The 24,917-nt window shown below is 49.0% G+C and overlaps 1 protein-coding gene across 1 annotated transcript; it reads right to left on the bottom strand.

The window, feature by feature from the left end:
* Positions 1-1,004: 1,004 nt before the first annotated feature.
* Positions 1,005-24,367, bottom strand: LOC122101673 (ubl carboxyl-terminal hydrolase 18-like). The gene is made up of 9 exons (XM_042672146.1): positions 24,363-24,367; positions 23,164-23,429; positions 22,848-22,927; positions 22,507-22,653; positions 7,838-7,933; positions 7,140-7,310; positions 4,751-4,882; positions 3,985-4,034; positions 1,005-1,374 (listed from the first exon to the last, which is right to left on the bottom strand). Exons 1-9 carry the CDS (start codon positions 24,365-24,367, stop codon positions 1,329-1,331), a joined length of 993 nt encoding a protein of 330 aa, XP_042528080.1. The 3' UTR covers positions 1,005-1,328.
* Between the last annotated feature and the right edge of the window lie 550 nt (positions 24,368-24,917).

Raw genomic sequence — 24,917 nt, 5'->3', positions numbered from 1 at the left:
CCAGCACCACATAAGCAAAAAGCAAAAAGCCGGAAGTGGTGCTGTGGCTCAAGTGGTAGAGCGCTAGCCTTGAGCTGAAGAGCTGAGGGACGGCGCCCAGGCCCAGAGTTCAGGCCCCACGAGGGAGGGGACCAATATATATATATATTTCAGGTCCTAGTTGTTACTGTAATACATCCATGGTATTCATTTCATTTTGTGTTTTATTTGAAGCAACTCTAAATCCGACTCTGATCATTTTCCCAGAATGGAGTCAGACAGAACCACTTCACCTGTGCGCTTTCTCAGCTTCAGGGTGCCGGGACTCATAGTCCATAGGACGTGGCCTCTGCATGTCTTCTATGCCACAGGTCCTGAGGCCAGGAGGCCAGTGCACATACGCCTAGTATGCCCTCTGGTGGGAATCGGGACCCACTGCACCCCGAGTCCTGATGAGAGGACAGTGTGCAAGCCTAGGGCGCCCTCTGGTGGGCATCAGTGCTCACCGCACCCCGGGTCCTGATGAGGACAGCGCACAGGCCCAGAGCGCCCTCTGCTGGGCATTAGTGTTCACCGCAGCCCGGGCCCCGAGGAGCGCAACTTCTTGAAAAGATCCAGTGGCCTTTGCTTTCACAGCTATATATTTATAGCACAAGTCGTTAGCAGCATATGTGTTTAATTACCCCATTAAGCTGCACACTACACTCCTTTTGAAAGAAATAACTTTATTTACTTATTGTGCCTCATTCACAAGAGTTATGGTTTGGATAAGAATTTCCTACACAGGCTCCTGTGTTGAATGCTTACTCTCCAGGTGTGGGACATTTTAAAGGGCTCTGGAAACTTAGGGAGACGGGGGCCTAGCTGAAATAGTTCATGGGCACTACTGGGCCTTGAACGCGGGGCTTAGGTGCAGTCCATCCTTGAGCTTTTTCACCCCAGCCGGCACATTAGCACTTGAGCAATGGCTATACTTCCAGCTTTTGTTTCAGTTGTCAATGGAAGGTAAGTCTCCAGGCTTTTTCTGCCCTATCTGGATTTGAACTCTCAAAGCCTCCTGAGTAGCTAGAATTTCAAGCATGAGCCACAGATGCCCTGCACAAGCCTCAGCTCTCAAAAGATTCTGCCCCACAACATTGCTAGACAAGGGACCAGGCCTCTGTCACAGGACCTTTGGAGACAAACCACATCCAAACCACACCAGTACCCATTCATGGTTATAACTTAAGACTTAAATTATTACAGTTTTTATGTTTTTCCTCATTGTAGAATCTCCTAGAAGACTCAGCAGATCCAATGACAGGAAAAGAAATGAATTTGTCAGTCTCTGAAGGTTTAGAGTATATCCATTAACCTCTAATCTTCATGTAAACCAGAAGATATGCAGTTTCCTGCCTATAAAGAGAAATTTATCAGCATAGCAAAATGAAACATTTACAATGAAAGGCTGTATGTATTTTTGGGTGGGTTGTGGGACTTGAATTCTGGGCCTGGGCACTGTCCCAGCTCAAGGCGAGGGCTCTACCACTTGAGCCATAAAGCCACTTCTAGTTTTCTGTAGCCAGTTACTTAGAGATAAGAGTCACAAACATTTTCCTGCCCAGGCTGGCTTTGATCCGCAATCCTCAGATCTCAGCCTCCTCAGTAGCTAGGATGACAGGAGTGAGCTACCAGTGCCTAGTTGAGGGGATATATTATTGATTCACAATAGGACCAAATTTCCAGGATAATGAAGCAAACCTTCATCTACCTAACCTGTCCGTCTCATCAAAGGGAAAGAAAATAGTGACTTGGGAAACTAACCTGTAAGTTCTTATTAGCTAACATACAAATCATGGACAGCATGGTGCTAACGGCTCATGCCTGTGATCCTAGCTACTCAGGAGGCTGAGATCTGAGGGTCATGGTTCAAAGGCAGCCTGGACAGAAAAGTCTGTGAGACTGTCATCTCCAATAAAATACTCAGAAAAAGCTGGAAGTAGCACTGTGGTTCGAGTGGTACAGCATTAATCTTGAATACAAAGAGGCTCAGGGATAGCACCCAGTCCCTGAGTTCATACCCAGGACTAGAAGAAAGAAAGGAAGAAAGGAAGGAAGGAAGGAAGGAAGCAAGGAAGGAAGGAAAACAAGGAAGGAAGAAAGGAAGGAAGGAAGGAAGGAAGGAAGGAAGGAAGGAAGGAGGAAAGGACCAGGGACAGACATATTATGGGACTATAAGCCAACTCCAACCCTGTTTTTTGTAAATAAACTTAATTGGAACATGGCCACTTACATTCATTCATTCACGTGCTGTCTGTGGCACCCTGCATGTTGCAAGGGCAAAGCTGAGTAACAGCTACAAAAGCTATGCTCAAAAACTCTAAGTACTTTCTCTCTAACTAGTACAGAGAAAGTTTGCTAACCCCTATTCTAAATCACAGGGGAATGAATAACCAAAAATTGGCTAAGAACAGGCACCTAAGAGAAATATTGAGAATAAATGAAAGGAAAATATGAAAAGTAGGTAAAAGGAAGATATCAAACATAAGCTCCACCTAATCCATTAATTATGAAATCAAACCTCTGATGTAGCTGAATATCACCTGGTACAAACACCATCACCCAAAATACCACCTCCAGTACCTACACTGTCACCCCTATACCACCTCCACTACCTACACTGTCACCCCAATACCACCTCCACTACCTACCCTGTCACCCCAATACCACCTCCACTACCTACACTGTCACCTCAATACCACCTCCACTACCTACACTATGACCCCCATATCACCTCCAGTACCTACACTGTCACCCCAATACCACCTCCAGTACCTACACTGTCACCCCCATATCACCTCCAGTACCTACACTGTCACCCCAATACCACCTCCAGTACCTACACTGTCACCCCCATATCACCTCCAGTACCTACACTGTCACCCCAATACCACCTCCACTACCTACACTGTCGCACTCATACCACCTCCACTACCTACACTGTCACCCCCATACCACCTCCAGTACTTACACTGTCACCCCCACATCACCTCCAGTACCTACACTGTCACCCCCATACCACCTCCACTACCTACACTGTCACCCCCATACCACCTCCAGTACCTACACTGTCAGTTCCATTTCCACCTCCAGTACATATAAAAATCTCTGCCTTAACTTTATCCAGCTTTTCTCTCTAGGTTAATGACTACGTCAGTATCATGTCCTGATGCCTACTGAGAAAGAGAAGAGTGGTCCTGGCCCCTGCTCTTCTGGGCACCACTGGCTCACACTTGTAACCCTTGTTATTCAGGAGGCTTAGATCAGAGAATTCAGGTTCAAAGCCAGCAGAGCAGAAAAGTCTTTGATACTCTTATCTCAAATTAACCACACAAAAGCAGGCCGTGGAGTTGTGGTTCATGTGGTCGAGCACTAGCCTTGAGTGAAAAAGCTCAATGCCTAGGCCTAGACTTCAAACCCAAGAACCAGCACCAAAAAAAAAAAAAAAAAAAAAAAAAAAGCACATGGTCTGGTGTGAGGGGAAAAGTCGCAAAATCAACAAACATTTTGAAGTGTAATAAAGGAGGCCTGCTCAAAAAGCAACGAAAGCAAATAAGATAGCCCTGCCTTTGGAGCTCCAGCGGTGCAATCGGTTAGCGCGGTACTGATAAGATAGCCCCGCCAATCCGCTGGGGCCCATCAGTAAAGCTTTGCGCAGTAGGAAAGACCGTGATTATCAAAACACCACTAGGCACTTGCTCAGAAGATAAATTAGGACAGGGTCATAGAGACCAGAAAATACAGGTACACAGTTACAGAAGATGATGGACATGGTATTGGGACTTATGCCAGTGCTTTACTTAAGTCTAAATTCTGAGGGAAGTGTGGTGCCAGGGATGACTGCTGAAAGATGAGGCTGAATGGTAGTCAGTGGGGACTCTCGGATAAAGGCAATAGTTCATCCGTGCAGATTTCATAAAGCTCCAAGAACCCAGTGGACTCCATTTCCCCAAGTGCTTCTCTTACCAGCGGTAGTGATGATTTCCATAGGTACACTGGACGTCTTCCCAGGACACCTGGAAGAACATCACAGACATCAGCAGCTGGTTGGCAGCTGCTATTACGTGTGGACAGAACAGGGGACACTGTAATGTGCCCTGTTAGACCCCTGCAGAGAATGGAGAAGCCCACCCTGGCGACCACACAGCATCAGAGCATCTGGTGACACAACGCCGTGCATCCTGAGACCCTCTGTGATGTCCCTACTCACCTTGAAATGCTTACACCTATCCCAGAGTTTTACACCTTGCATCTTTAACGTCTCGCTCCACAGACATTTCCTACAAAGCATAAACCTTCAAGGTACAGGGCTAAGAGCACCAGAAACCTAACATTGACACAAACAGATGCTTAGAAAGCAATAAACCATGGCTGGGAAGGTGGCTCAGTGGTAGAGTGCTCGCCTAGCATGCATGAAGCCCTGGGTTCCATTCCTCAGTACCACATACACAGAAAAAGCCGGAAGTGGTGCTGTGGCCAAAGTGGTAGGTAGAGCACGCACCTTGAACACAAAGAGGCTGGGGAACAGCACCCAGACCCTGAGTCTAAGCCCCAAGTAAAGCAAGAAAATAAATAAATAAAGCAATAAACCTAGAGAATGGCTTTGAACCACAAAACTCCCCAGCTCCTACAAACAAACTACAAGACCATAATGCGTCTTCAACTCTGAGCTGAGAATTTATTGAAGGTGGCTAATTCAGAGAAGGAGGAAAGTTTAGACGATGGTTCTCACCCAACAAACATTGGAGTCATTGAAGCAGAGCCATCTTCCATCCGCTGGATTCCGAATGTAGGCACAGTAATGACCGAAGTCTGCCATCCCTACGTGGGCTATCACAGCGAAGAGTTCATACTGTGCTTCACGCTGGAAGAGGACAAGGCTGTAAGCGACCCATCCCTCCTTTCCCAGCCCTGGTATGGTCTTTAATGAGGAAGCATATTTGCCAGGCACTTGTTTACTGCCTGCTCTAGGCCCGGCACTGACACTTCCAAGGAGCTCGAAGAAAAGACCTTGACCTGCAGAATCTCACAGCTAGTTGAAGAGAAGCATCACAAACCAGAACTGTGATGCCTGTGTTATATCAGACGCACGACCAGTAAGTGGGGGATGTTCAATTTTTGCCAAGTGGGAACTCTGAGGAGGTCTCTGTTAACCGTGCAGAAGGGTTTTTTAACATTGGCAGACAAGTTATCGGAAGGGAATTTGTTTTGGTTTGGTTTGGTTTGGGGGGGAAGGGGTTGTGAACTTTTTGTTTCACCTTGGTTTCTTCTTTGTTTTTGTTGGTTTGTTTTGGAAGTTGTGGTTTGAACCCAGGGCCTCCTGCGTGCCAGGCAGGAGCCTTACCATTGAATCACACCCCTAGCTCTGTTCTGTGCTGTTTTTTACTTCCCCAGGCAAACGTCTGGAACATGATTTCCCCCGCTTCAGGCTTCCTATGATTAATGGGCTGATAGACACATGCCACCATCTGAACAGAAGACATAGTCTGAAAGTCTTCAGTTTGAGGTTAATGAAACTGTGAGAAATATGAGGTGACATTCAAAAAGGTGAGGAGAAGAAATGGAACTAGAATATCCACAAAACGCTGACAGAAAAGAACCCGAAAACGGACAGTGAAATGGCAGGACAGAAACCTTACAAAGACAGTAGGACACGAAGAGGAATGTTACTGACGCAAAGTCTCTACTACATGTGTCCATGAAGTGTTCCTTCCACTCCCTCAATATCTTAGAAAACTGTTTAAAAGAAAAGGGAACATTAGTAGTGAGAGTTTGGGCTGACTTTTTTGTTAGTCAAGAGTATTTCTTTCTTTCAAAAAAAAACCATAGCAGCAGAAACCCAACAGTGGTTATTAGGGGTTGTAATGAAAGATGCTGATCAAAGCGCACAAACTTCCAGTTAGACGGGAGGAATGGGTTTCAGAACAATGTCATACAGTATCGATGTGTTCCACACCGGAAAATGCTTTTCAAGAATTTTTACATACGCTCACCACAAAGACACAGTTGAAGTGATAAGTATGTTGTCTAGCTTGAGCTAATCTTTCCAAAATTTGAGGATGGGTGCGGTTGCACACCTATAATCCAGGTTCTCCAGAGGGGGAGATCAGAAAGGCTGTGGACAAAGTCAGCCTGGCCAGAAAGCTAGTGAGACTCCGATCTCAACAGACAAGCCAGACACAAGTGCACACCCGGAAGCCTGTCCCTGGGAGAGGCAGAGGTAGAAGAGCAGTCCAAGGTCAGGCCTGGACAAAAACAAACCACTGCCTGATAACAGAACTCAAGCCAAAAGGCCCAGCGGCTTGGCTCAGATGGTGAATGGCGATGTGCTTGCTACAGGCCCAGCGTGACACATTAGTCAGTGCCAAGACCACAAAACACCATTCCTCCGGCATGCATACGTCACAGCACCACACTGAAATCCCTACACACAAATACTTTCCATGTGTCAACATTGGAAATAAGGCAGGTTTGTTCTGAGTCTTTAAAGAAACTAACACTAGGAACAGCAAAGGCTTGTGGTGACATTGTTATAATGATAACCCCAGCACGGAGCCCGGGGGACCACATGGTCATTAAAATCAATAATGCTTAGAAAAAAACAAAAACAGCCTTTCTTTTATTTGTGAGGCAGGGTCTTAACTGTGTAGCTCACACTGGCCTTGAACCAATGCCCCTCTGGTCTACGTCTCCCGGCCGCAAAGAAGATAGGCACGTGCCAACATACTGGCTGAACAATAAATAAATAAATTGAATTTAAAATGTTTTTAAGCCCTCTGCCTTGAATATGCCTTTGCCTCTGTGACTCGCAGCAACCTGATGCCAGCCTGTCCTCGGTGCGGGCCCCGCCTAGCCCGCAGAGGGCACACTTCCTCAGACAGAGCAGTGCTCAGAGGCTGAGCTCACCACGCCTGGCTCCCCTCCCGGGGGCGCTGCGCACCCAGCACAGGGCTGCTCCGAGCCCTCACACTGTGGAGGTGAGCTGAAGACCAAATCGCTAACCCGGGCCTGGGGAGCCTGAACCAGGGGATTCACCAGTCGGTGCCATCTAGCAGTCGAGGGGTAAGAGCGCTGAACCTGGAGGACGCCGCGTCTGGTAGGATCGATCCAGAACACCTCACCTGCTCTGCGTCCTCAGTGAAGTCTTGATGCTCAGCCAGAAGAACCTGACTGAGATCCAAGCGCTGAGGGAAGTGCAGCAAGTGGCAGACTTTCTCCGTCTGTGAGTTCCGAATGGAGAATCGCATCAGGTGAAGGGTCAGGGTTTGGGGCAGATGCGTCATCCTCAAGACCTGCAAAAGCAAAACTCACTGTGAGACGGGGCCCCGAGGCGCTTGCGGGAAGATCCTGAGACTCGCCGGGCCTGGTGGCTCGTTCTCCTCCCCAGGGGGAGGGGTGCGGGGGACACACTGGGGAGCTGAAGGCTTCCATGGCAGAATCCATTCCTCTCCCCGGAGACACAGGGGACGCTTGGCCGGCACAGCACTATGGACCTCAGACAAAAGCCGTGAGCTGCTCAGGGCTCCGCAGAGGTGCCTGGCCCTCAGAAACTAGGAGTCTGCTGTAGGGAGCGTCTCTAAAACCAAAGAGGAAACCCCACCGCCCCCACCCAGCCCCATGCCGTCACCTGCCACTCCTGGTGGAAGACTGTGGTCAAGAAGCGACACCCACAGCCCCGTCTATGAGAAGCCCGAGCGTCTGAACTAGCCTCACCCACATCCCACCCCATCCGCCATCAGGAAGGGCCCGGAAGTGTCTGGAAAGCCGTGGCCCAGCAACAGCCCGCCCCGGAGACGCATCTGAACCTGAGGGTGGGCACCTGGCTTCCACGCGTCTTCGTCCCGCAGGCCTCGCAGAACCACTTGCTCTTGCTGGCTAACTCCCTGGGGTGGAAAAAACAGCGCAGGGCCTCCTCCTGCCGGCGGAGGCCGCAGGGAAAGGCCGCGTCAGCAGACCCTTTCCATGGGCACACGGCCACCCCACAGGTGAGGGCTGAGCTCCGCTGCCGGTTCCCCCACAGTCCCCCAAGCACCCCACTACCAACGCTACATCTGTCAGGATCTTCCACCCACTGGAGGAGAAAACACAAGGAGCCCTGGTTAATACGAGGGTGAGAAAATGAGAAACAGGATAGAACTTCTGCTGCTGCTCAAAGAAATTGGCCACCTAGAGCCATGTAAGTGAAACAGAGTTGTTAGTGTCCGCGGGTGGAAGGACACGGGGAACTGGCATGGCAGGGGGAACTGGCATGGCGGAGGGAACTGGCATGGCGGGGCGACCCTTTCTCACCCAGTCTCTCACCAGTGTTTGCAGAGGCTTTGCATCCACTTCATAGAGAGGGAGGGAGAGGGTCAGCATACTGCTGTTCCTACTGCTCTCTCTGGTACAGAGGAGGCAAACCAGGGACTCCTTCACCCGGATCGTGTACAGGGCCTGCAGCCTCTCTACCTGCAAGAAGGCGCCAAGGACCGGTGAGGCTATGGCCAGAGTTGGACCTGTTGGACTGACGAGCCCTGACACTCCCGGCAGGTACCGGGAAGGACACCAGGAACCGTGGCAAGCGGTCTCCACGGATCCCTTACTACAAATGCACAATGGTGAGCGACCTCTACAGGTCCTGGGATTCCAGCTTCAGCTCTTACCAAGTCCACATCATCTATTTGATCCTTAAGAAGGTTCCAGAACGTGAGGTAGAGCTGAGCAGCATCGTGCTGGACAAACACTGGTTAAAAAAAAGGAACAGCGCATCAGTGCGGTCGCTGGAGAAGTCCCATGTCCTCACGACCCCTAGCTACGTGAACACTCACCACCTTGCCTTTGCCTCTCCCAACTCCCAAAAGAGGTCAGGAGGTACCACATGTCAGGCGCTCAAGAAGGGAGAAGCATTCTTGGTGCTGGATTTGACAGCGCCTCTTAAACTTAAGCCTCGGGAAGGGAACAAGGCTGTGCTCTACGCACTCTGAAGGGTATGGTACACCAGCAGCCTCAGTGGAGGGGCAAAGGCTTGCCACAGAAAAGCCAGAGCAGGAGCTGAACTCCCTGAGCGGCGCAGAGAGGTGGGCACATGCTGCCGGGCCGGCCGGGGGCTGCCGGGCATGACCCGCCTGGCCCCACTGGATTCCCTAGAACAGACCAGCTCCAGGGACTCTCCAGAGCACAGGAGCGGCGCCTCCTCGCTCCATCCGTTGCTCTGTTCCCAGCTTGCACCTGGCCAAGCCAGAACTCTGAAGGGAGGCGCAGACCACAAGATGGAGCGCCAGACGGCATTTCTTCTCAGCAAAGAAAGAAAAATTACTCCTTTTTTTTTTGCTTTACTTTTTTTTTATTTATTTATTTTTGGGTCTGGTTTTGGGGCCTGAACTCTGGGCCTGGGCGCTGTCCCTCAGCTCTTCAGCTCAAGGCTAGCGCTCTACCACTTGAGCCACAGCGCCACTTCCGGCTTTTTTTCTTTTTGCTTCTGTGATGCTGAGGAATCGAACCCAGGGCCTCAGGCATGCAAGGCAAGCTCTGTACCACTGAGCCTCCATATTCATACCATATCCATAACCCCAACCCATTCCACAGAGTTCTTCCTCACACATTCCCTAACCCTAAACCTTTCCTGGACCCTTACTCTAACATTTCCTCAAGTGCATCCCCAACCTCACCCTTTGTCTACCATATTTTCCCTACACCCTTTCCTGACCTTAAGCCTGACCTATTCCCATAATCCAAATGCTAGCCCTAACCTCACCAGATTGATAAGATCCTAACACTGACAATGACCCTGACTCTGACCCTAACCCCCAACCCTAGCACATGCTCCAATATGTACCCTATCAGTTATCCTAACACATACCTTACTCTAAAACCCTAAACTGTACCGCATACCCTAACAAGTACCCTAACAAATATAGTAAACAGTGTCACATTCTATCAAGTACCCTAACAAGTACTGTAAACCATACAGGCACATTTACGTACACCCTATCATCTACCTCAAATTCACCTTACCGCATACCCAAACACGTGCCCTTAATTAACCCAAACCATAACCCTAATATACACTATAGCGTATACTTTAACCCTAACACATACCCTAACTCTAACACGAACCCTGACATATACCATAAACTTCATTCTAACTCACACACATGCCATAACATACACTCTAAACGCTAAAATGTGTGGTAACAATGACTCCTACATGCACTCTAATACATGCAAGTACTCTTATAGTTAGGTAAACTAGCATGTACCCCAAACATACCCTAATACATACCTTAACTCTAAGCCAAACCCTAACAAATGCTCTAACATGTACCCTACTGGTTAACACAGACCCTAACCATTATCATGTACTGTAAAGCTTACATATACCCTAACAAGTACCCTAAACTTATCCCAACATACTTCCTAACATGTTGCCTAACCCAAACCATAACTGTAACCTTAACACATACCCAAACACATACTGTAACACACACTCTAAACATTTACATGTATCCTAACAAGTACTCTAACATGTACTTCAAGTCATACATGTACCCTAGCATGTGCACAAAACATACCCTGTTTGCTAACATGTACTCTAAACACTAACTCATACCCTAACAAGGACCCTAACACTTATTCAAAACCATGCAAATACCCTTAAATACACTCAAACTTGTACCTTAAAGTAACCCAATGTACACCCTAATATGTGCCCTGACTTTAACATGTCTTTGAACCCCAACAGATTTCCCAATAGTACTCTAACACATTAAACATACTCTAGACACGCATATAATAACAAATACCCTAACACATATTCTATAAAGCATACAGGAACCTTACATGTACCCTGAATGTACCCTAACATACTCTAACTCTGACCTTTACATATACCCCAGGTACCTTGACACATACTTAAAAAAATTAATGTACCCTAACATGTGACTCAACCATATCCTAACATGTACCTTCACCCTAACGAATCCCCTGTGAAGTATGCTAACTCTAATACATACCCTAATATGTGCCCTAACTAACACACACTCTAGCATGTACCGTAACCCTAACAAATCCCCTATCAAGTGCCCTAACTCTAACACATACATGGACATGGACTCAAACACATACCCTAATATGTGCCATCACTTTCACATGTATGTTAAACCTAACAGATTCCCAATATACTGTAATACAAAAAACATGCTCTGGACACGAACCCATATGGTAACAAGTACCCATTCACATACTCTGTAAATTGTACCTGTACCCTGAATGTACCCTAACAAACTACAACTTCACATTTACCCTAAACGTAGCACATACCCTAATAAATACTCTAAATTCTAATACATTGTCCAAACCATCCAGGTAACCGTCTTACGTGTATCCCAAATGTGTAACCTGACACATGCATGTACCCTAACATATACCCCATCACACACCCTAATATGTACCCTGACTGACATGCATACACCACTCACTTCTCCTTTGCCACACCCCTCCTGTGCTCTGCCTCCCCACAAGCCCCGCCTCTGGACTCATTCTTGCCCCACCCCTATCATTCTCTGCCCCTACACAAGCCCCGCCCCTGGACCCCTCACTTCCATGCTCTGCTCCTCCCACAAGACTAGAGGGTGCAGTCTGCACTGATTCCCACCAGAGGGCGCTCTGGGTGTGTGCACGGTCCTTCTCAGGACCAGGGGCTGCAGTGGATAAAGTAGAGTGAAGTGTTGAGCGTTAACGCTTTCTTAATTGATGGCTGCTTTCAAGAATGATTCCCACCAGAGGGCGCTCTGGGTGTGTGCACTGTTCTTCTCAGGACCAGAGAGTGCAATGAACACTGATACCCACAAGACGGCGCTCTGGGTATGTACACTGTCCTTCTCAGGACCAGAGGGGGCAGTGAGCCCTGATTCTGACCAGAGGGCGCTCTAGGTGTGCACACTGTGCTCCTCTTGTCCTGGCCAGGTATGCAGTGTTCACTAATTCCCACCTGATGGTGCTCTAGGTGTGTGTACTGTCCTCCTCAGGACCCCAGATCCTCCCACAAGCCCACCCCTGCACTGCTCACTTCTTGCTCTGCTCCGCCCACAAAACCAGAGGATGCAGTGAGCACTGATTCCCACAAGAGGGTGCTCTAGGCTTGCACACTGTCCTCCTCTCCTCAGCACCTAGGGTGCGGTGATAGCTGATTCCCACCGGAGGGCACGCTAGACAGGTGAGCACCTTGCTCGTCTTCTCAGGACCAGGGGTGCAATGAGGGCTGTTTCCCACCAGAGGGTGCTCTAGGCATGCTCACCGTCCTCCTTTCCTCAAGACCAAGGGGTGCGGTGAGCGCTGATTCCCACCAGATGGTGGTCTAGCTGTGTACATGATCCTCCTCTTCTCAGGTCCAGGGGATGCAGTGACCAATGTTTCCCACCAGATGGTGCTCTAGGCCTGCACATGATCTTCCTCATCTCAGGACCAGAGAGGTGCAGTGACCACTGCTTCCTACCAGATGGTGCTCTAGGTATGCACACTGTCCCCAAGACCCTTGGCGTCCCACCAGCCCCGCCCCTGGACCGCTCACTTCCTGCTCCTGCCCCACCCCTGCAGTGCTCCACTCCTCCTCCTAGCCTGTAGCTGCAGCTACTTCTGCCCAGGACCCTGTAAAACTTGAAGCCCTGATGAAGTGTCCCAAAGCCTCAGTGCCAGAGACAGACCAGCCTCTGTTTGGTCCTGCTGCAAACTGTAGTGTCCCAACCCCAGAGCAGTCTTGTCCCAGTGTTACGGGGAAAAAAGTCCACTGTTCAGACAGCCTCACTTAAAAAGATGACTTTCTTGGGGAAGTGGAGAGCTAACCGGCCAGGGACGCAGCACAGACTCGGGAGCTGAAACTGCGACCCCGAACAACCCACAAGCTAGGGTTTTTAAAGGCAACATCCACGCCTGGCCACGCACAGGTGGCCAACGGGATTGTAAAACCACATAAGGGTTGCATGTTTATGTCCGTGGCTGGTGGGTTACAGTCCGACTCCTAGGAACTGTTTGAACTAACCTATCATTCTGGCTTGCATTGGCGGGCAAATTTGGGGTCCCCACACAAAGCAAGTGGATATTCTTACTCTTGGGGTTTGTATATTCTGGAAACATGATGTTATAGGCCCTGCATCCTTGAAGCTGGGGGCTGTTACAAAGACAGCTACGGGAGCTTTATTACAGAGATAGCTACAGGAGGATGCGCAATGTGCACACCGAGGCATCGACTCCCTTGAAGCAGGAGGCAATCGATCACGGGGTGGAATGCACAACGTTGCACGGCAGGCACCGTTCTAATTGGGCAGGGTATGACATAGGGGGGAATTCCATGTGAAATAGGTTTTAAGGTCTCCCTTCATGGCCTCTCTTTGTTTTTAGTAAAGGGTCAACTTCTCGGCATAGTTTTCCTCACACAGTCTGGGACCTTAACAGTCTAGGAGACCCTTTGCCCTACACCAGCTCTCAGTGAATTCTCAGGGTCAGCTCAAGCCAGCAGTCAGGGCCAGCAGTGATCTGCTGGGTGCCAGGAAGGAGATGGGGCTCCAGAGGAGCCCCAGCAATAGGGAGGTAAAATATGGAGGTAGAGGCTGCCCAGCAGAGGCAGGAACATTGTAATGGGTTGTGTTCCCAAAGTTCATGTATGCATGCTCTCATCACCCAATACCTGGGAATGTGACCTTACATGGAAATGGGCTTTTGGCAGGAGATCAACTCCAGTTCCTGTTGTTATTGTGCCCCTAAAAGGGGGAAATCGGGTCCCAGAAATGCACCCAGGGATGATCCTCTGCAGAGACGTCACTCTGCTCTCACAGGCTCAGAAGCTGAGAGAAGACCTAGAACTCACAGTGCCTTGTACCTCCTGAGGGAATGTGGCCCAGAAGACACTTATTCCATGCTGCTAAACTTCAGAGCTATGAACACAGATCTCTAAACAACCCAGTCTGCAGTGGTGTGTCATAGCAACCCTAGACCCTTATGTATGTTTAAATCCTTTATAGTATAAATCAGTTATAGCTAATCATTATCATCTAGTTAAGTATCATTTAAGACAGGGAGGATGTTAACACTAAAAACCAGTCCTCACATATCCCCATAAAAGCATTTTACATTTTGTGGAACTTTTCAATGTGCACTGCAATGTACTAGAGGTTAATAGATCAGGGGCTGGGAAGGTGGCTCAGTGGTAGAGCGCTTGCCTTGCATGCCTGAGGCCCTGGGTTCGATACCCCAGCACCACATAAGCAAAAAGCAAAAACCCGGAAGTGGCGCTGTGGCTCAAGTGGTAGAGCGCTAGCCTTGAGCTGAAGAGCTGAGGGACGGCGCCCAGGCCCAGAGTTCAGGCCCCACGAGGGGACCAATATATATATATATATTTCAGGTCCTAGTTGTTACTGTAATACATCCATGGTATCCATTTCATTTTGTGTTTTATTTGAAGCAACTCTAAATCCGACTCTGATCATTTTCCCAGAATGGAGTCAGACAGAACCACTTCACCTGTGCGCTTTCTCAGCTTCAGGGTGCCGGGACTCATAGTCCATAGGACGTGGCCTCTGCATGTCTTCTATGCCACAGGTCCTGAGGCCAGGAGGCCAGTGCACATATGCCTAGTATGCCCTCTGGTGGGAATCGGGACCCACTGCACCCCGAGTCCTGATGAGAGGACAGTGTGCAAGCCTAGGGCGCCCTCTGGTGGGCATCAGTGCTCACCGCACCCCGGGTCCTGATGAGGACAGCGCACAGGCCCAGAGCGCCCTCTGCTGGGCATTAGTGTTCGCCGCAGCCCGGGTCCCGAGGAGCGCAACTTCTTGAAAAGATCCAGTGGCCTTTGCTTTCACAGCTATATATTTATAGCACAAGTCGTTAGCAGCATATGTGTTTAATTACCCCATTAAGCTGCACACTACACTCCTTTTGAAAGAAATAACTTTATTTACTTATTGTGCCTCATTCACAAGAGTTATGGTTTGGATAAGAATTTCCTACACAGGCTCCTGTGTTGAATGCTTACTCTCCAGGTGTGGGACATTTTCAAGGGCTCTGGAAACGTAGGGAGACGGGGGCCTAGCTGAAATAGTTCATGGGCACTACTGGGCCTTGAACGCGGGGCTTAGGTGCAGTCCATCCTTGAGCTTTTTCACTCGAGCCGGCACATTAGCACTTGAGCAATGGCTATACTTCCAGCTTTTGTTTCCGTTGTCAATGGAAGGTAAGTCTCAAGGCTTTTTCTGCCCTATCTGGATTTGAACTCTCAAAGCCTCCTGAGTAGCTAGAATTTCAAGCATGAGCCACAGATGCCCTGCACAAGCCTCAGCTCTCAAAAGATTCTGCCCCACAACATTGCTAGACAAGGGACCAGGCCTCTGTCACAGGACCTTTGGAGACAAACCACATCCAAACCACACCAGTACCCATTCATGGTTATAACTTAAGACTTAAATTATTACACTTTTTATGTTTTTCCTCATTGTAGAATCTCCTAGAAGACTCAGCAGATCCAATGACAGGAAAAGAAATGAATTTGTCAGTCTCTGAAGGTTTAGAGTATATCCATTAACCTCTAATCTTCATGTAAACCAGAAGATATGCAGTTTCCTGCCTATAAAGAGAAATTTATCAGCATAGCAAAATGAAACATTTACAATGAAAGGCTGTATGTATTTTTGGGTGGGTTGTGGGACTTGAATTCTGGGCCTGGGCACTGTCCCAGCTCAAGGCGAGGGCTCTACCACTTGAGCCATAAAGCCACTTCTAGTTTTCTGTAGCCAGTTACTTAGAGATAAGAGTCACAAACATTTTCCTGCCCAGGCTGGCTTTGATCCGCAATCCTCAGATCTCAGCCTCCTCAGTAGCTAGGATGACAGGAGTGAGCTACCAGTGCCTAGTTGAGGGGATATATTATTGATTCACAATAGGACCAAATTTCCAGGATAATGAAGCAAACCTTCATCTACCTAACCTGTCCGTCTCATCAAAGGGAAAGAAAATAGTGACTTGGGAAACTAACCTGTAAGTTCTTATTAGCTAACATACAAATCATGGACAGCATGGTGCTAACGGCTCATGCCTGTGATCCTAGCTACTCAGGAGGCTGAGATCTGAGGGTCATGGTTCAAAGGCAGCCTGGACAGAAAAGTCTGTGAGACTCTTATCTCCAATAAAATACTCAGAAAAAGCTGGAAGTAGCACTGTGGTTCGAGTGGTACAGCATTAATCTTGAATACAAAGAGGCTCAGGGATAGCACCCAGGCCCTGAGTTCATACCCAGGACTAGAAGAAAGAAAGGAAGAAAGGAAGGAAGGAAGGAAGGAAGCAAGGAAGGAAGGAAAACAAGGAAGGAAGAAAGGAAGGAAGGAAGGAAGGAAGGAAGGAAGGAAGGAAGGAAGGAAGGAAGGAGGAAAGGACCAGGGACAGACATATTATGGGACTATAAGCCAACTCCAACCCAGTTTTTTGCAAATAAACTTAATTGGAACATGGCCACTTACATTCATTCATTCACGTGCTGTCTGTGGCACCCTGCATGTTGCAAGGGCAAAGCTGAGTAACAGCTACAGAAGCTATGCTCCAAAACCCTAAGTACTTTCTCTCTAACTTCTACAGAGAAAGTTTGCTAACCCCTATTCTAAATCACAGGGGAATGAATAACCAAAAATTGGCTAAGAACAGGCACCTAAGAGAAATGTTGAGAATAAATAAAAGGAAAATATGAAAAGTAGGTAAAAGGAAGATATCAAACATAAGCTCCACCTAATCCATTAATTATGAAATCAAACCTCTGATGTAGCTGAATATCACCTGGTACAAGCACCATCACCCCCAATACCACCTCCAGTACCTACACTGTCACGCCCATACCACCTCCAGTACCTACACTGTCACCCCAATACCACCTCCACTACCTACACTGTCACCTCAATACCACCTCCACTACCTACACTGTCACCCCAATACCACCTCCATTACCTACACTGTCACCTCAATACCACCTCCACTACCTACACTGTGACCCCCATATCACCTCCAGTACCTACACTGTCACCCCCATATCACCTCCAGTACCTACACTGTCACCCCAATACCACCTCCAGTAACTACACTGTCACCCCCATATCACCTCCAGTACCTACACTGTCACCCCAATACCACCTCCACTACCTACACTGTCACACTCATACCACCTCCACTACCTACACTGTCACCCCCATACCACCTCCAGTACTTACACTGTCACCCCCACATCACCTCCAGTACCTACACTGTCACCCCCATACCAGCTCCACTACCTACACTGTCACCCCCATACCACCTCCAGTACCTACACTGTCAGTTCCATTTCCACCTCCAGTACATATAAAAATCTCTGCCTTAACTTTATCCAGCTTTTCTCTCTAGGTTAATGACTACGTCAGTATCATGTCCTGATGCCTACTGAGAAAGAGAAGAGTGGTCCTGGCCCCTGGTCTTCTGGGCACCACTGGCTCACACTTGTAACCCTTGTTATTCAGGAGGCTTAGATCAGAGAATTCAGGTTCAAAGCCAGCAGAGCAGAAAAGTCTTTGATACTCTTATCTCAAATTAACCACACAAAAGCAGGCCGTGGAGTTGTGGTTCATGTGATCGAGCACTAGCCTTGAGTGAAAAAGCTCAATGCCTAGGCCTAGACTTCAAACCCAAGAACCAGCACCAAAAAAAAAAAAAAAAAAAGAGCACATGGTCTGGTGTGAGGGGAAAAGTCGCAAAATCAAAAAACATTTTGAAGTGTAATAAAGGAGACCTGCTCAAAAAGCAACGAAAGCAAATAAGATAGCCCTGCCTTTGGAGCTCCAGCGGTGCAATCGGTTAGCGCGGTACTGATAAGATAGCCCCGCCAATCCGCTGGGGCCCATCATTAAAGGCTTTGCGCAGTAGGAGAGACCGTGATTATCAAAACACCACTAGGCACTTGCTCAGAAGATAAATTAGGACAGGGTCATAGAGACCAGAAAATACAGGTACACAGTTACAGAAGATGATGGACATGGTATTGGGACTTATGCCAGTGCTTTACTTAAGTCTAAATTCTGAGGGAAGTGTGGTGCCAGGGATGACTGCTGAAAGATGAGGCTGAATGGTAGTCAGTGGGGACTCTCGGATAAAGGCAATAGTTCATCCGTGCAGATTTCATAAAGCTCCAAGAACCCAGTGGACCCCACTCCCCCAAGTACTTCTCTTACCAGGGGTAGTGATGATTTCCATAGGTACACTGGACATCTTCCCAGGACACCTGGAAGAACATCACAGACATCAGCAGCTGGTTGGCAGCTGCTATTACGTGTTGACAGAACAGGGGACACTGTAATGTGCCCTGTTAGACTCCTGCAGAGAATGGAGAAGCCCACCCTGGCGACCACACAGCATCAGAGCATCTGGTGACACAACGCCGTGCATCCTGAGACCCTCTGTGATGTCCCCACTCACCTTGAAATGCTTACACCTATCCCAGAGTTTTACACCTTGCATCTTTAACGTCTCGCTCCACAGACGTTTCCTACAAAGCATAAACCTTCAAGGTACGGGGCTAAGAGCACCAGAAACCTAACACTGACACAAACAGATGCTTAGAAAGCAATAAACCATGGCTGGGAAGGTGGCTCAGTGGTAGAGTGCTCGCCTAGCATGCATGAAGCCCTGGGTTCCATTCCTCAGTACCACATACAGAAGAAACCGGAAGTGGTGCTGTGGCCGAAGTGGTAGGTAGAGCACTCTCCTTGAACACAAAGAGGCTGGGGAACAGCACCCAGACCCTGAGTCTAAGCCCCAAGTAAAGCAAGAAAATAAATAAATAAAGCAATAAACCTAGAGAATGGCTTTGAACCACAAAACTCCCCAGCTCCTACACACAAACTACAAGACCATAATGCGTCTTCAACTCTGAGCTGAGAATTCAGAGAAGGAGGAAAGTTTAGATGATGGTTCTCACCCAACAAACATTGGAGTCATTGAAGCAGAGCCATCTTCCATCCGCTGGATTCCGAATGTAGGCACAGTAATGACCGACGTCTGCCATCCCTACGTGGGCTATCACAGCGAAGAGTTCATACTGTGCTTCACGCTGGAAGAGGACAAGGCTGTAAGCGACCCATCCCTCCTTTCCCAGCCCTGGTCTTTAATGAGGAAGCATATTTGCCAGGCACTTGTTTACTGCCTGCTCTAGGCCCGGCACTGACACTTCCAAGGAGCTCGAAGAAAAGACCTTGACCTGCAGAATCTCACAGCTAGTTGAAGAGAAGCATCACAAACCAGAACTGTGATGCCTGTGTTATACCAGACGCACGACCAGTAAGTGGGGGATGTTCAATTTTTGCCAAGTGGGAACTCTGAGGAGGTCTCTGTTAACCATGCAGAAGGGTTTTTTAACATTGGCAGACAAGTTATCGGAAGGGAATTTGTTTTGTTTTGGTTTGGGGGGGAGGGGTTGTGAACTTTTTGTTTCACCTTGGTTTCTTCTTTGTTTTTGTTGGTTTGTTTTGAAGTTGCAGTTTGAACCCAGGGCCTCCTGCGTGCCAGGCAGGAGCCTTACCATTGAATCACACCCCTAGCTCTGTTCTGTGCTGTTTTGTCCTTCCCCAGGCAAAAGTCGGGAACATGATTTCCCCTGCTTCAGGCTTCCTATGATTAATGGGCTGATAGACACATGCCACCATCTGAACAGAAGACATAGTCTGAAAGTCTTCAGTTTGAGGTTAATGAAACTGTGAGAAATATGAGGTGACATTCAAAAAGGTGAGGAGAAGAAATGGAACTAGAATATCCACAAAACGCTGACAGAAAAGAACCCGAAAACGGACAGTGAAATGGCAGGACAGAAACCTTACAAAGACAGTAGGACACAAAGAGGAATGTTACAGACGCAAAGTCTCTACTACATGTGTCCATGAAGTGTTCCTTCCACTCCCTCAATATCTTAGAAAACTGTTTAAAAGAAAAGGGAACATTAGTAGTGAGAGTTTGGGCTGACTTTTTTGTTAGTCAAGAGTATTTCTTTCTTTCAAAAAAAAACCATAGCAGCAGAAACCCAACAGTGGTTATTAGGGGTTGTAATGAAAGATGCTGATCAAAGCGCACAAACTTCCAGTTAGACGGGAGGAATGAGTTTCAGAACAATGTCATACAGTATCGATGTGTTCCACACCGGAAAATGCTTTTCAAGAATTTTTACATACGCTCACCACAAAGACACAGGTGAAGTGATAAGTATGTTGTCTAGCTTGAGCTAATCTTTCCAAAATTTGAGGATGGGTGCGGTTGCACACCTATAATCCAGGTTCTCCAGAGGGGGAGATCAGAAAGGCTGTGGACAAAGTCAGCCTGGCCAGAAAGCTAGTGAGACTCCGATCTCAACAGACAAGCCAGACACAAGTGCACACCCGGAAGCCTGTCCCTTGGAGAGGCAGAGGTAGAAGAGCAGTCCAAGGTCAGGCCTGGACAAAAACAAACCACTGCCTGATAACAGAACTCAAGCAAAAAGGCCCAGCGGCTTGGCTCAGATGGTGAATGGCGATGTGCTTGCTACAGGCCCAGCGTGACACATTAGTCAGTGCCAAGACCACAAGACACCATTCCTCCGGCATGCGTACGTCACAGCACCACACTGAAATCCCTACACACAAATACTTTCCATGTGTCAACATTGGAAAGAAGGCAGGTTTGTCCTGAATCTTTAAAGAAACTAACACTAGGAACAACAAAGGCTTGTGGTGACATTGTTATAATGATAACCCCAGCACGGACCCCGGGGGACCACATGGTCATTAAAATCAATAATGCTTAGAAAAAAACAAAAACAGCCTTTCTTTTCTTTGTGAGGCAGGGTCTTAACTGTGTAGCTCACACTGGCCTTGAACCAATGCCCCTCTGGTCTACGTCTCCCAGCCGCAAAGAAGATAGGCACGTGCCAACATACTGGCTGAACAATAAATAAATAAATTGAATTTAAAATGTTTTTAAGCCCTCTGCCTTGAATATGCCTTTGCTTCTGTGACTCGCAGCAACCTGAGGCCAGCCTGTCCTCGGTGCGGGCCCCGCCTAGCCCGCAGAGGGCACACTTCCTCAGACAGAGCAGTGCTCAGAGGCTGAGCTCACCACGCCTGGCTCCCCTCCCGGGGGCGCTGCGCACCCAGCACCGGGCTGCTCCGAGCCCTCACACTGTGGAGGTGAGCTGAAGACCAAATCGCTAACCCGGGCCTGGGGAGCCTGAACCAGGGGAGTCACCAGTCGGTGCCATCTAGCAGTCGAGGGGTAAGAGCGCTGAACCTGGAGGACGCCGCGTCTGGTAGGATCGATCCAGAACACCTCACCTGCTCTGCGTCCTCAGTGAAGTCTTGATGCTCAGCCAGAAGAACCTGACTGAGATCCAAGCGCTGAGGGAAGTGCAGCAAGTGGCAGACTTTCTCCGTCTGTGAGTTCCGAATGGAGAATCGCATCAGGTGAAGGGTCAGGGTTTGGGGCAGATGCGTCATCCTCAAGACCTGCAAAAGCAAAACTCACTGTGAGACGGGGCCCCGAGGCGCTTGCGGGAAGATCCTGAGACACGCCGGGCCTGGTGGCTCGTTCTCCTCCCCAGGGGGAGGGGCGCGGGGGACACACTGGGGAGCTGAAGGCTTCCATGGCAGAATCCATTCCTCTCCCCGGAGACACAGGTGACGCTTGGCCGGCACAGCACTATGGACCTCAGACAAAAGCCGTGAGCTGCTCAGGGCTCCGCAGAGGTGCCTGGCCCTCAGAAACTAGGAGTCTGCTGTAGGGAGCGTCTCTAAAACCAAAGAGGAAACCCCACCGCCCCCACCCAGCCCCATGCCGTCACCTGCCACTCCTGGTGGAAGACTGTGGTCAAGAAGCGACATCCACAGCCCCGTCTATGAGAAGCCCGAGGGTCTGAACTAGCCTCACCCACATCCCACCCCATCCGCCATCAGGAAGGGCCCGGAAGTGTCTGGAAAGCCGTGGCCCAGCAACAGCCCGCCCCGGAGACATCTGAACCTGAGGGTGGGCACCTGGCTTCCACGCGTCTTCGTCCCGCAGGCCTCGCAGAACCACTTGCTCTTGCTGGCTAACTCCCTGGATTGGAAAAAGCAGCGCAGGGCCTCCTCCTGCCGGCGGAGGCCGCAGGGAAAGGCCGCGTCAGCAGACCCTTTCCATGGGCACGCGGCCACCCCACAGGTGAGGGCTGAGCTCCGCTGCAGGTTCCCCCACAGTCCCCCAAGCACCCCACTACCAGCGCTACATCTGTCAGGATCTTCCACCCACTGGAGGAGAAAACACAAGGAGCCCTGGTTAATACGAGGGTGAGAAAATGAGAAACAGGATAGAACTTCTGCTGCTGCTCAAAGTCACCTAGAGCCGTGCAAGTGAAACAGAGTTGTTAGTGTCCGCGGGTGGAAGGACACGGGGAACTGGCATGGCGGGGGGAACTGGCATGGCGGGGCGACCCTTTCTCACCCAGTCTCTCACCAGTGTTTGCAGAGGCTTTGCGTCCACGTCATAGAGAGGGAGGGAGAGGGTCAGCATACTGCTGTTCCTACTGCTCTCTCTGGTACAGAGGAGGCAAACCAGGGACTCCTTCACCCGGATCGTGTACAGGGCCTGCAGCCTCTCTACCTGCAAGAAGGCGCCAAGGACGGGTGAGGCTATGGCCAGAGTTGGACCTGTTGGACTGACGAGCCCTGACGCTCCCGGCAGGTACCGGGAAGGACACCAGGAACCGTGGCAAGCGGTCTCCACGGATCCCTTACTACAAATGCACAATGGTGAGCGACCTCTACAGGTCCTGGGATTCCAGCTTCAGCTCTTACCAAGTCCACATCATCTATTTGATCCTTAAGAAGGTTCCAGAACGTGAGGTAGAGCTGAGCAGCATCATGCTGGACAAACACTGGTTAAAAAAAAGGAACAGCGCATCAGAGCGGTCGCTGGACAAGTCCCATGTCCTCACGACCCCTAGCTACGTGAACACTCACCACCTTGCCTTTGACTCTCCCAACTCCCAAAAAAGGTCAGGAGGTACCACATGTCAGGCGCTCAGGAAGGGAGAAGCATTCTTGGTGGTGAATTTGACAGCGCCTCTTAAACTTAAGCCTCGGGAAGGGAACAAGGCTGTGCTCTACGCACTCTGAAGGGTATGGTACACCGGCGGCCTCAGTGGAGGGGCAAAGGCTTGCCACAGAAAAGCCAGAGCAGGAGCTGAACTCCCTGAGCGGCGCAGAGAGGTGGGCACATGCTGCCGGGCCGGACGGGGGCTGCCGGGCATGCCCCGCCTGGCCCCAATGGATTCCGTAGAACAGACCAGCTCCAGGGACTCTCCAGAGCACAGGAGCGGCGCCTCCTCGCTGCATCCGCTGCTCTGTTCCCAGCTTGCACCTGGCCAAGCCAGAACTCTGAAGGGAGGCGCAGACCACCAGACGGAGCGCCAGACGGCATTCCTTCTCAGCAATGATAGAAAAACGACTCTTTTTTCTGCTTTACTTTTTTTTTTTATTATTTATTTTTGGGTCCGGTCGTGGGGCCTGAACTCTGGGCCTGGGCGCTGTCCCTCAGCTCTTCAGCTCAAGGCTAGCGCTCTACAACTTGAGCCACAGCACCACTTCCGGCTTTTTTTCTTTTTGCTTATGTAGTGCTGAGGATCAAACCCAGGGCCTCAGGCATGCAAGGCATGCGCTCTATCACTGAGTCACCTTCCCAGCCCAGCTACTCACCAATCTTATGTCTCACTCTAAACCATCTACTAACCCCAATCCCTACATAACTGCACAACCCACACTTTCTGCAATCCCAACCCTAACAAGTTCCCTAATCCTCACCTGTTCTATAATTAACCTTGAAGACTACTCCATATCCATACCATATCCATAACCCCAACCCATCCCACAGAGTTCTTTCTCACACATTCCCTAACCCTAAACCTTTGCTGGACCCTTACTCTAAAATTTCCTCAAGTGCATCCCCAACCTCACCCTTTGTCTCCCATATTTTCCCTACACCCTTTCCTGACCTTAAGCCTGACCTATTCCCATAATCCAAATGCTAGCCCTAACCTCACCAGATCGATAACCTTAACCTATAATCCTAACACTGACAATGACCCTGACTCTGACCCTAACCCCCAACCCTAGCACATGCTCCAACATGTACCCTATCAGTTATCCTAACACATACCTTACTCTAAAACCCTAAACTGTACCGCATACCCTAATAAGTACCCTAACAAATATAGTAAACAGTGTCACATTCTATCAAGTACCCTAACAAGTACTGTAAACCATACAGGCACATTTACGTACACCCTATCATCTACCTCAATTTCACCTTACCGCATACCCAAACACTTGCCCTTAACCCAAACCATAACCCTAATATACACTATAGCATATACCTTAACCCTAACACATACCCTAATCTAACACGAACCCTGACATATACCATAAACTTCATTCTATCTCAAACACATGCCATAACATACACTCTAAACGCTGAAATGTGTGGTAACAACGACTTACATGCACTCTAATACATTCAGGTACTTTATAGGTAAACTAGCATGTACCCCAAACATATCCAGTACATACCTTAACCCTAAGCCAAACCCTAACAAATACTCTAACATGTACCCTACTGGTTAACACAGACCCTAACCATTATCATGTACTGTAAAGCTTACATATACCCTAACAAGTACCCTAAACTTATCCCAACATACTTCCTAACTTGTTGCCTAACCCAAACCATAACTGTAACCTTAACACATACCCAAGCACATACTGTAACGCACACTCTAAACATTTACATGTAACAAGTACTCTAACATGTACTTCAAGTCATACATGTACCCTAGCATGTGCACAAAACATACCCTGTTTGCTAACATG

Source organism: Dipodomys spectabilis, unplaced genomic scaffold (assembly GCF_019054845.1).
Source record: "Dipodomys spectabilis isolate Male_0828 unplaced genomic scaffold, ASM1905484v1 ptg000671l, whole genome shotgun sequence".
Taxonomy (NCBI): Eukaryota; Metazoa; Chordata; class Mammalia; order Rodentia; family Heteromyidae; genus Dipodomys; species Dipodomys spectabilis.
This window is presented reverse-complemented; position numbering and strand designations above follow the sequence as displayed.

What these genes read in the sequence shown, in the direction of transcription:
- LOC122101673 (XM_042672146.1), bottom strand. An exon ending in GGTGTACCATACCCTTCAGA is followed by an intron (nt 22,928 to 23,163) that starts GTGCGTAGAGCA and finishes TTTTTTAACCAG; the next exon opens with TGTTTGTCCAGCATGATGCT. An exon ending in TCACTGAGGACGCAGAGCAG is followed by an intron (nt 4,883 to 7,139) that starts GTGAGGTGTTCT and finishes GTCCTCTTCCAG; the next exon opens with CGTGAAGCACAGTATGAACT.